Below are 12,181 nucleotides of genomic sequence, written 5' to 3' on the forward strand. Positions count from 1 at the left end.
GCATTCAATCCAAAAGGTCACATGTTGTGGAGAAATAATGTGAATCTTTTGTGCAATCAAATGTTTTATTTTTATTTTAATAGCACAACAAATAATACATTTGTTAATAAATCTTATTCAGACACAAGTTTGCTTGTTGCTTGCTTCCTCACAAACGACCATTTCTGCTCCTTACATTCATCACCCTGAAAACAGCACAGTGTTTATTTCAGTTACAAAAGTTATTTTTATTTTAGCTTTTACAAAACACATATATATTGTTGGCAGTACTTTAGATGAAGGCAGCATGCTGCTCTCAGACTTACACTTAAACTCAAAGGGTCTATAATCTCTAAACTGATATATTTTACAAAGAAATCCTGTCTGGGCAGCGTCTGGATTTGGACTTAAGAGCTCGTTGGCATTTCTAAAACAATAGCAAACCTGCACACCATACATTGTTTGGTTTTTTGTTTTGTTTAAAGTTGTAGATATACATTAGAGACATGGCAGATTTGCATATATTCTTCAGGGTCTGCAGTCCTTTTCTCTTCTTCTGTGCTCCTGTGAGAATCTAAAACAAAGGTCACATAAATCATGGGGTTAAATTGATGCCTGTGGGACAAAATTACTCCAACAATATTCAGAACAAATTTATTTTTCCTCTGCAAAAAAATGAAATTGAGTACAAAGCATGTGAAACTTTTCTGTCTTGTGTTGTGTTCATTTATGTCTTTTCTTTTCTCTTTAATGTTTCTGTCCATTATATGTGCAAGAACAAACTTCTGAATCACCTCTTAGTGATAAGTGTCTACAGTTTCCTTTCTCGTTTGGCTCTGGACGAAGGCAGTCGCACTTTTCTCCTCTCCCTCTTCCTTCTCTTTCCTGCTTGGCTTCTCAATGTCCTTGTCTAGTCTCGTCTACTTTTCTACTTTTGCCCTGGATGACTCTCACGGTCTGTTACAACCTAAAAGAGGAATTATGGATTTGAACAACTGGTCCCTGATTGCAATTGACACCCTCTTCTCAACGAGAAGCCTGGGCTTGAGTAAGTCCGAGTGTCCTAGAGGGACGTTCCCCTCTGGATACACAATGGACGGGTGGAGGAACTGGAGGGTCGTGTGCCTGGCGGGACTGTCAATCGAGAACATTGTAGACATCTACCTTTTCGGAACCACGATAACAGGGTTCTTGTTGTTCGGAGTTGGCTTGGCCCTGGCTTATCAAAGATAGCAGAATTGGCTTTTCAAAACCCCACAAGGCTGCCCGCTATGATGGAAATGATGGGACGGGTCGTGACTTCTCAAAATGGGCTCATTGAACGCAGCACGGATAAGATCTTGGAGAAGCTCACGGCAGTCTCTGCTCTCTGAGCACAAGATTGATAACATCTCAGAGAAGCTCTCCAACGGGAGACTGAGAGACCAGTGACGGACTGTTAGACCAACTGTGAAATTGACATGCAGTTGTTCGCACTAAAGGAAAACCACCATCATTTCATGCAGCTACCATATCGGTGTCAGCTGTGGTCTCAAGGCTGGAGCTGATACGTATGTATGTTCGGGGGGTCCAATTTCACTGCAGATGTAAACATTGCATGTGACAAATAAAAGGCTTGATTGAATAGCTTCAGACTTATGTTCAAAGAAAAGAAAAGAAGCCCTCAAACCTCTACTCTACTTTATGTGTTGATTTAATGAGCGAGTTCACTTTGTTTCTCTCTTCTCTCAAACGTCTAATCTCTCTTCCTCCTCTTCCTCTGTGTTTTATTCAGTCGTACCGTTTACAGCAGCGAGCAGGGCTTCTTCTTGACCTTGGCGGGCTGAGGGCAGAGGACGGCACGAATGGCCTCATCAAACACAGTCTTCAGACCACGCTGGGTCAAGGCTGAGCACTCCAGGTATTTGACTGCATCTATACATGCGAAGACACATATATGTTAATAAAAGAAGAGAAAGAACTACAAAGACAAAGTAAGAGAAGAAAGGTTTGCTGGTAGTGGAGAAGAATAAGTTCAACTTTCAAAGAACACTATAGTCAACTACAGCTACTATACTTTTACTGTGATGCCAGGAAATGAGGGGAATAACAAAAATTTGCAGAGGCAGTCAGGCTACAAAGTTCTCTAGCATCTTCATCTGCTAGTTTCATATCTTCACTGGTGAGGAGAGCTTCAAATCTTAAAGTGCTTTTCAAGCAAATAAAGTAAGAGTGACTGACCTATCTCCTTAGCCAGAGCTAGGCCCTGTGGATAGGTGATAGGCGCCAGCTTCTTGTCCTTCAGTTTCTCAATGGTATCCTTTTCATCCCTCAGATCCAGCTTAGTGCCAACCAGGATGATGGGCGTGGAGGGGCAGTGGTGACGGACCTCAGGGTACCACTGGCAGAATACAGAGTAAAGGAAAACTAAATAAGAGGCAAGAAAGGGGAACACGCAAAATCAAGGAACGTGTTAGAGGCAAAAAACAGAATCAAAGGTGGAGGGAGATGAAGCTCTGATGCCAGGTGTTACAGAAAGGTGGATGAAGGCATGAAAAACAAATGATATGCTGTAGCTATTAAAGATGAGAGAAATACATCATCCAACTTTCACCCACAGCATCAATCATTCATTCACATCAATTATTAGACCTGTTTAGGCTTTTTCTCCATTTTGTAATCCAAGTACCTATTTTTTTTCTCTATAATAAATTCCTGCTTTTGTTCCGTTTGTTCTTTTTTACATTTTGTTCCTCGGCAGCTGAGAGACAGGCCTCATAAAAAACAGCCAAAACTCACCTTAGCTCTGACGTTCTCATAGGATGCCGGGCTAACCAGGGAGAAGCAGATTAGGAAAACATCCTGGATGGAGAGACAAGGAGACAAAGAATTAGAATAGCTGCTGCAGTTTTAATTAGCTGACATGTTATATAAGTTCTGTCTCTGTAACTTTATGTCCATTAGTTACTGTGTGTGCCTGTGTGAGTATGTGTGATTCTGTACCGTCTGTGGCTAGGACAGTGGGCGGAGCCTGTCATAATCTTCCTGTCCAGCTGTATCCCAGAGGCCCAGGTTGACCGGCTTGCTGTCCACCATCACATTAGCTGAATATTTGTCGAATCTGTGGGGAGAGTAGAGAAGGTCAGCGATCAGCCAACAAGTCATAGGCAACCTTTCATTTCATTGGTTATTCATTCATTCAACAATCTTTCAATTCACTGATTGTTTAACCAGTGAAACTCCTGTAATGGAGAAAAAAACAGGACCATACTTGAAATACCACTGTTCACAAAAACATTAACCAACAACATTACTTTGGTTAGTTTGACACAAAAGCCATCCTAACCATGTCTAGTAAGAGAGAATAATACATAATAAGGCAGGGCTGCCCCCGTGTGGTCTCATAGTAGAATAACAGTTTAATTTCTCATTTTTAAAAACTTGAGAAATTTCATATTCATATTCAAATGTATTCAGGCTCAAATGAAACTGATAACACAAATGTTTGCAGACACAGATGTTTTTTTTACAGAAAGAAAGAGACTAGTGTACCAGATTAATCCTGTTTTATGGCCTGTCCGAGGTCTACCCCGCCCTTTGCCTAATGACAGCTGGGATGGGCTTCAGCCTCCTTAATGACCCAGTAGTTAAAAAGATGGATGGATTTCCTGAAATAGAAAAGTCACTGAAATAACGTTAACTGTCAAACATAGAACAACTATGACAAACAGTCAACACTATCTGAGATCCTGCTGGTGGTTAGGGAGGATATACGTGATTCTGTTTGTTGTTTAAACATATTTATAGAGTTAAGAGTTCAGATTGCTGGAAGAACAACATTCACGCAGTCTGATTGCTGTTTTTCTCCCAAAATGTAGAAACACCTGCTAACCATGGCACACTCTGCTTTTCCATTAGGTCTGTGCAAATACTACTTAAGTACACTCATCCTCCTGTGCCATTAGTGATATTAACAGAGTGTATTTTTTGACATATATAATATAGTTAGTATAGTTATTATACTAGCCGTAGCTGCCCCGCTTATTTTAGACATTCACAATAAAAAAGTAAGCGATAATATTTCAATATCAAACGTCATAATTAAGGTCAACATCTAAATAATGCTGTGTACAGACTCACACAGGTGTTAAATTACAGCATAAACTTACCTTAGACCTTCCTCCGTCATTCTCCTCCTAATTGTGCTCGGAGACACAGAAAACATATCGGCAATTACCCCGATGGTTATCCCGGACAGCACTAAAGTCCTGAGTGCTGCAGCCGGGATTTCAAGACGTGGACGACCAACATTTGAAGACTGTTCTTCCTCGGCGTATTCCAAACGAACACGGTGCTGAATTGATCTTAAACTTTCGACAATGCTGTCATCGATGCTAACATCTTGAAGAGCAATTATCATCCCAAGCATTTCAGAAACATCATCTAAACGACTCAAAACAGTATCTACAGGTAAATGATCCCTCTCTATCTGATCTGCTAAAATGAGCAGAATTGACTGAAGTTCACACCAGTCCGCCATCCTCCCTGACCTTTGACCTAGCACGTTTTTGCTACCTGTGGCAGCCGTCCGTGGAGCAGGTATCCAGGAAAACTAGTCGATAGTAAACGATCAGCCAATAGGCGCAAAAGTCAAGCCCACTTGTTGTGTGCCCACCTTATTACTAAATTAGGCAGAGCACTCTGAATTGAATCAGGACATAAAGCACGGTCTTTATGTTGCTTTATTGAACACTGTCCATCTTACAACTAGCCACTTAACGGGGCTTCCTTCGGACAACCACATCCGGTTCAAAGGTCATCACATTAAGACATAGCCATATCAATACATGACACCCCCCTTTTCCTTAGATTCAAACTTTAGTTGTAATAACTTTGATGTCTTTTTTTCCCCAACATTGAACATTCTTCTTGTCTTACTTTCTAACAATTATATAATCTAAATGTCTCACCACACATGTACCTTTCTTTTTTCAATATATACATGTCGAAATACACATATGAACTTGAAACTTGCCAAATGTAAGTTACCTCTTCACCTTAACATATTATAGTTCATTTCACCACAAAATCACGAAACCTCTCGGGTATCTTTTTAGCCCTCTGTGATCTACTTGGTCTCTCTGGCCCCTGGGAGCCCTCTTGTGGTGTTGGAGTGAAGGTGTCAGTCTTTGTGGGTGTTTCACCTTCCTCCCTTTCAGGTATTGTGTCATAGTGTCCTTCTCTGGTCTCATTTGTCTCGTATTTCTTCACATGTGTGGTATTCCGGTGATAGCGAGCTCCTGTTGGTGATTCAATAATGACTTGGTTTCCAGTTCTGCTTACAACTTTGTGTGGTGTTGTGTTGAATGGTGTTGTAAACTTGTCCACTTTGTCTTGTTGAACCAGCACTGTGTCTTCCTATTTTTATTTATTTTTTATTTTTATTTTATTTATTTTTATTTTTATTTTATTTTTCTGAAATTACACACGTTACTAACGTGTGTAATTTCAGAAAAATAGCTCTACCATTGACCAATCTCACCTGTCCTAAGGTTATTTTTCTCACCTCCTATCACTTCCTGTTCCAACACATGGTTGTGTTTTTGTGTAGCTTATCTGGATAGCCGAAATAACTAAAAACTTATAGATAACTTCTTATTTCATAGTTTAATCTTCACTTGCTTCATCCGAAGCACACTCTCTTGTATTCACTCCCTGTATTTTTAGGAATTTGCTACCTTAGCTTAGCTAAGCCAAATAACACAGACCAATTAGTTAAACTACATGAATGTCTCAAAGCCATAAAGACCTGGATGACCTCTAATTTCTGCTTTTAAATTCAGATAAAACTGAGGTTATTGTACTCGGCCCTTAAAATCTTAGAAATATGGCATCTAACCAGATTCTTACTCTGGATGGCGTTACCTTGGCCTCCAGTAACACTGTGAGGAACCTTGGAGTGATTTTTGACGAGGACATGTCCTTCAATGCACATATTAAACAACTATGTAAGACTGCTTTCCTCGATTTGAGCAACATCTCTAAAATTAGAAATATCCTGTCTCAGAGTGAAGCTGCAGTTATTACTTCCAGGTTGGACTACTGTAATTCATTATTATCAGGATGTCCTAAAAACTCCCTGAAAAGCCTTGTAGTACCATATCACCCTATTAGAGCACTTCACTCTCACACTGCAGGCTTACTTGTTGTTCCTAGAGTATTTAGAAGTAGAATACGAGGGACAGCCTTCAATTTTCAGGCCCCTCTTCTGTGGAACCAGCTTCCTGTTTGGACAGACACTATCTCTACTTTTAAGATTAGGCTTAAAACTTTCCAAAATATATAATTAGGGCTGGACCAGGTGACCCTGAATCCTTCCTTAGTTATGCTGCAATGCGGTGGGCTGCTGGGGGATTCCCATGATGCACTGAGTATTTCTTCTTCAGTCACCTTTCTCACTCACTATGTGTTAATAGACCTCTCTGCACTGAATCATACTTGTTATTAATCTGTCTCTCTTCCACAGCATGTCTTTATCCTGTCTTCCTTCTCTCACCCCAACCGGTCCCAGCAGATGGCCCCGCCCCTCCCTGAGCCTGGTTCTGCTGGAGGTTTCTTCCTGTTAAAAGGGAGTTTTTCCTTCCCACTGTCGCCAAAGTGTTTGCTCAACTGAAAGGCAGTTGTTAGAGGGTGAATGGCAGGAACACTGTGTCTGCTGCCTCTTCTCTTGCCTCTGTGTATCAGTGAGTATTCAACAACAGTTTCTATATTTAACTGCAGGTTCTTACTGCATAATTCTGTCTGTATAATATGAAAATGATTCAATGCATCGAGTTATGCCAAACCTCACAGAAACTGTGCACGGTGGGTATTCTGAATTGCTGCTCGGCACATATATGCAGACCACAGTCAGAGCCTTACCCTCTGCAGCTTGAAGTCACACAGAGGTAACCCACTCGCTCTCTGTCAGCACGCAGTCGCAGACTCGTGAGCGAGGTTTTTTTTTTCTTTTGTTTTGCTCTTCTACTCTTAAGAGCTCCATTAGCCACACAGAGGGCACAATATGTTCTGCATTGCTTCTCAAAGTTAGCATTGGTTAGTGATCATGGCCTGTTTTAGGTTTATAAATCATTGGTTTACACCACATTCCTCTGAATTAATGTCACAAATTGACAAACTGACAGTGAGATACAGTGAAGCGTGTAGAACATGTAATTCAAATCAGAGCACGAGCAGAACAAGAGCATGAAGCTGAGATCAAACTTCATTTGCTTCCATCTATAAGGTGCAGGTCACTGAGGTCTTCTGACAGAAACCTGCTGGTGGTTCCTCGTTCTAGGCTGAAAACCAAAAGAGACTAAGTGTGTCTTCAAGGCTGTTGGCTGATAATCTATGGAATGCACTAATATTACATTTGATCTCTGCGGTCTGAACATTTGAAAGAGCAGCTCTACTTATTTGTACAGGCTTAATTTTAGGTAGTGGATATTATTATTGTCTTTTAATGTTTGTATTTATTTTTATTGATTATTATTGTGAAGCACTTTCTCTATAGAAACATTTTACCTTCATTTCCCTTCTGTAACTTTATGAAAGCCAAAAGCAAAAAGAGACGATAAGTAACTTTGCATAAATGTGTGGAGCTTTGCAGCTTTGCAGTTCATAAAGCTTCATAATGACACTATGTGACTATGCAGTGTCCAATATTCAAACTGAAATGCAGTCATTAGAGAGTGAATGGCAGCAACACTATGTGTGGTGCCCTTTTCTCTTTTCTCTGTATCAGTGAGTGCTCAGCTACAGTATCTATATTTAATGGCTCTGGTCCTCACTGTGTGTTTCTGCCTTACTTCTGAGAGCAGATATTTTACAGGTACAAAGAAAAACTGGCAGTGACCTGGTGGGGCGGGGGATTCCTCTTTCAGGTGTGACGGCGAACACAGAGGTCGCTCTGCAAAAGAGAGTCATTGGAGGTGATGAATGTGAGCGACAGTATCATGTACAGCTCAGAGCAGTTTATCCACATGGACCTTCCAGCTTGTGTGGAGGCTCTTTGATCAGCGACCGCTGGATTCTGCAGCTCACCGTCTGAAGCCAGGAGGGTGAGGAGATCAGAGCAGCAACTAAAACTTGTTAACCCAAGGAATGTCTAGTAGCCATGTTTTTGCTATTCAGTAAAAAGTAAAATACATTCAGACAAGATGAGAAATAAAATATGGTGACCATCAGTAATCATGTTTTATGTTTGCTGTGCACATGCAGGACCATGTTTGCAAATCTAAGTGTGCATCAAGGGGGTCCGAACAAGAAGTGCAGATAACAGCAGAAGCTGAGATCTATACAGACAAAGACACCAGCACAGGCAGAGTTCATGACATCATGCTGCTGCAGCTACTAGCAGCTCTGATATCCAACCTATAAAACTACCTGACTGTGAGTTGTGGATGTTTCTGCTTCAGGTTCATGTGTTCTGACAGATACTGATACGTCGTGCTAACTTCAGTTTTAGATTCAAATGATACTTTGATGTTCCTGTGGCTCAAAGTTTCTTGCTTTGAAGTTTTTTTTCTTAAAGTTTCTTCTTGACCTGAGCTCTGTGCTGTGAAGTGAGTTCAGCATATGTAGAATATATTTCCTTTATCTTATCCCAACAGTGGGAATCAGGATAAGTACTCACAGGAAGCTGCTTATCAATTGAAAGCCCTGGTTATCAAGTTAACCAGGGCTTTCAATCCTAATGGATGTGGATAAACTATACTGGCAGTGCAGGTTTTAAAAAGGAAGATAAAACTGTAATATTAGAAAAATATGAAGGGTTTAAATGCATAATACAGACTGAAAGTAACAGCTGCTGCAGAAAAACCAGTGTTGTGTGTGTGTGTGTGTGTGTGTGTGTGTGTGTGTGTGTGTGTGTGTGTGTGTGTGTGTGTGTGTGTGTGTGTGTGTGTGTGTCTGTGTGTGTGTGTGTGTGTGAGTGGAAAATTGCTTAGTAGTAAAAGCACTATATGAATGTGCAAGAACTTCAGATGCTTTGTTCAATAAGACTATCAGGAGGGACTATGCGCTTACCTGCTGCTCCTTGGCAGGTAGCTCCATGCCCTCCTGGGTTTTAATTGCACCTTAGAACACACATGCATCAACACTACAATGAGCGGGTGGAGGGAGGTTTGGAGTCTTCTCCCACCCCCGTTCTCTGCGGCCTGCTGGAGCGGGAGGGCTAGGAGAAGTTGGCCGTCCGACTGCGGTCTGGGGTGTGGGGCCTCCCTGCTGCTACGGAGTCGGGGTGGTCTGCCTCTCCCCACCGCAGGGAAAAGGGTAACACCACCTGGGTCTGGGTGCAATTCCCCCCTCCAGGGGCAAGGGTACCTAGACCCGGTTTGTAGAGTACGCTTGGGGAGTGTGATCGTGTGTACAGCGTCTCTTTATGTCTGTCTCCACGTTGGTTGAGTGTGGAGTAAGTGCACATGAGAGCATGAGGGTGGGAATGGATGTTTGTGTCTGTGTGTGCCTGTATGTCTGTGTCTATATGTCAGGTTGGGTATCAGACGCCACCTCTCTGGGGACACCTCAGGCCCTCCAAGATTTGGAGGCCTATCTCCACCCACCACCACTTCCCCTGCCGGTGGCGGACTCCCTCAGGTGTCGGTGCGTTGGTGGTTCTTTGTGTCTGGGGGTGGGTGTCCAGGTACACACCGGCTCACTCCTTGGTGGCCGCTTATCGGGGCCTGGAGCCTGGGGCTCGCTCGGGCCCCTTCGGAGGTGGGGTGCCCCCGGCCTCTCGGCCTGGGGCTCGGTCACTCAGGCGCAGCTGGGGGCCGGCGGAGCTCATGGGCGCGTCACTGCAACTCCCCCTGGCTTCTGCTCCGCGGCTGCTGAGTGAACCCTCATCTGGGACTCTCCTCAGCTCTTACTGGAACAGTGGCGCGGCTGCCCCTCTGTTGGTCTTCCATGGTCTCTTGTGTTCTGGGGGCCTCTGGATGTCTGGAGTTTTGACCTCCTCCATACCCGCTTCACACCCTGGAGGACGGGGCTGTGGCCCCCCCACACACTCCCTAGCAGATCGTTACATGGAGAAACCTTTGGAATACAAGCGCGCTGATCCACACAGGTATGTACACGGGTGTTCACTGCTCGTAGACCCAAATTACACCTTTCTTGGCCGCTACTTCGAAGCACATCTGTCCTGCGTGCTGCACAACAACATTGAATATTTAGTATTTACTGCTGTTTACACTTAGCTAGATTAATGCGATGGTGTTGTGTTTAGTATGTTGCTTTGTTTTTTTTTGCTTGTTTTCTATTTTTCTCTCAACAGGTGATCCAGGAGATTTTTTTTCTCCCCCCCCTTTCTCACTGTCCCTCTCCCCTTCTGTTTCTCCTTTCCTTCCTCTTTCTTTCTTCCTTTCCTTTCCTATCCCTCACTCATGTCTGTCCCGTCTGTAAAATCTGAAAATAAAATATAATAAATAATAAAAACAAAGATCGACCAAATGGACCAATACGGCAATGCCACGATGATCCATTTGGCAAAGTAAATCCATTGGGTATCCTTGTTGGTCTTCAGACAACAATTCTGATGGCTAAAGAACCAAATGGGACAGGCAAAAAAAAAAAAAAAAAAAAAGACAGCAAAAATCCTGACTGACATCACGACCTATCATTACACAGGAGAATCTGATGGATGGATAATTAAGTATTTCATTTAATTAATGTTTGAAAGACAGTTTCAGCTTTTATTCTGTCAGCTGCAAACTTTCTGCTGTTTATTAGTTTAAGAGAAAATAAAACTTAATATAACAACAGAATTTAAACATAGGCTGCAAACTGAAAAATGTCTACAAAAAAATGCTATTGAAGAATTTTAGCCCCTCCCACTGTCCATGTAGTACAGTAGGAGGGTCTAAAGTTGAAAGTTTCAAGGGATCTTCCAGGAATGGTGATGCTGCTTTTCTGGACAAATGATCTCTAAGCTTGAACTTAACCAGAGGGATATAGTACAAAGAAAATTCAACAAGGCTTGGCTTACTTTGCGTTAGCTGGCTTGAGAAAACGTAAAACACCAGTCAGTGTCACGCCGCCGGGTATATCAACTTCTCTTTTAAGCTGTGCTTTCTGCTTCACGCTCCGTGCCCACACATGTAACAAGGGCTGCTACAAAGCCCTTTAAAACAGGAAGTAGCATGTGCTGCAGTGAGCTTGAATGGTGTCCCAATGCGCTGAGCAAGCACAGTGCAAGCATGCTAGCCAGGTGTGGTGCGTGATGATAAAGTGGTGACTAAAACTCTATAAAGGACATAACTAATATAACAGCAGGTCAGGGTTACTCTTACAATTTTCTCTGGTAAGAAGTCAAAATCCTTCATATAGAACTCTGAAGTTACCTGGAGAGATGAGATCCTGCTTCATAGTACAGGCCTCAGGGCAACATTTCAAAGTTAACGTGCAAAACAATCAATATATGTATTTGTATGTAACTGACAAAAAAAGGAGAGAAAAGCGTCCAAACACTTCTTGTGTCATTCCAGAGTTGAGGTCGCAGGTTATGGTGCCACCACTGGACTAGCTAATGAGAAAAGAAGGAAGATGATTTTTAACAAATTTGTTGTATTAAGAAAAAAGAAAACAAACCATCCAAACTGTTACTTTATTAGTAAAGAGATGTTGCAGATATTTGTACTGAAATTGTATTTTTCTTCATTTCTAATGTGTTCAAAGTAAAAACAAGCTTTTCCTGTGAGCTCAGACCATTTTATTTCTTTCTGCTGCATTTCTGCATAAAATACAAATCTGCATCATTTTTTAAAAAAGTGCTTTAAGCTGAACTAATTGTCCCTTTTTTCTAGAACCTGGTGAATCACCCTCTCTTCACTGTGCAGAGACTGAGGTTGTCAGCTGTACAGAGCTCAATGATATTTTACAGAAATAATTCCCCGAGGTCCACCGAGTCAGGAGCTATCAGCACTGGTTCTGTGGACAAAGTCCTGGGAAAGATATATGTCGAGTGAGTTTGCATGATCCCTCAGCTCACAGCTGCATTTATTAAACATTCAAAATACAGAAAGATTTTATAAAACTGGGAAACTGTATTTCTGTCTTGCAGGGAGACTCTGGTGGAGGAGTGGTTCATAATGGCAGGATTTATGGGGTCTCTTCTTTTGTGGGAGATCCAGACTTTGTATGCAGAGCACCGGCTGCCTTCATGGACCTCTGTGATCCTGAGTAT

General features: G+C 42.2%; 1 protein-coding gene and 1 pseudogene across 2 annotated transcripts; one reads left to right on the top strand and one right to left on the bottom strand.

Annotated features, from left to right (window-relative positions):
- Positions 1 to 253: 253 nt before the first annotated feature.
- LOC308395328 (ras-related C3 botulinum toxin substrate 2-like) lies at positions 254 to 3,380 on the bottom strand (annotated as a pseudogene). The gene is made up of 5 exons: positions 2,962 to 3,380; positions 2,758 to 2,820; positions 2,200 to 2,359; positions 1,760 to 1,893; positions 254 to 553 (listed from the first exon to the last, which is right to left on the bottom strand). The product of its transcript is annotated as a ras-related C3 botulinum toxin substrate 2-like (transcript).
- Positions 3,381 to 8,938: 5,558 nt separating this feature from the next.
- Positions 8,939 to 11,894, top strand: LOC308395326 (uncharacterized protein). The gene is made up of 2 exons (XM_080880122.1): positions 8,939 to 10,066; positions 11,802 to 11,894. Exons 1-2 carry the CDS (start codon positions 9,447 to 9,449, stop codon positions 11,809 to 11,811), a joined length of 630 nt encoding a protein of 209 aa, XP_080736248.1. The 5' UTR covers positions 8,939 to 9,446; the 3' UTR covers positions 11,812 to 11,894.
- The last annotated feature ends 287 nt before the right edge of the window (positions 11,895 to 12,181 follow it).

Source organism: Rhamphochromis sp. 'chilingali' (assembly GCF_963969265.1).
Source record: "Rhamphochromis sp. 'chilingali' genome assembly, chromosome: 4".
In the NCBI taxonomy this organism is placed as follows: Eukaryota; Metazoa; Chordata; class Actinopteri; order Cichliformes; family Cichlidae; genus Rhamphochromis; species Rhamphochromis sp. 'chilingali'.

Excerpts from the sequence above, each read along its gene's own strand:
- LOC308395326 (XM_080880122.1), top strand. The coding sequence starts at position 9,447 with ATGTTTGTGTCTGTGTGTGCCTGTATGTCTGTGTCTATATGTCAGGTT.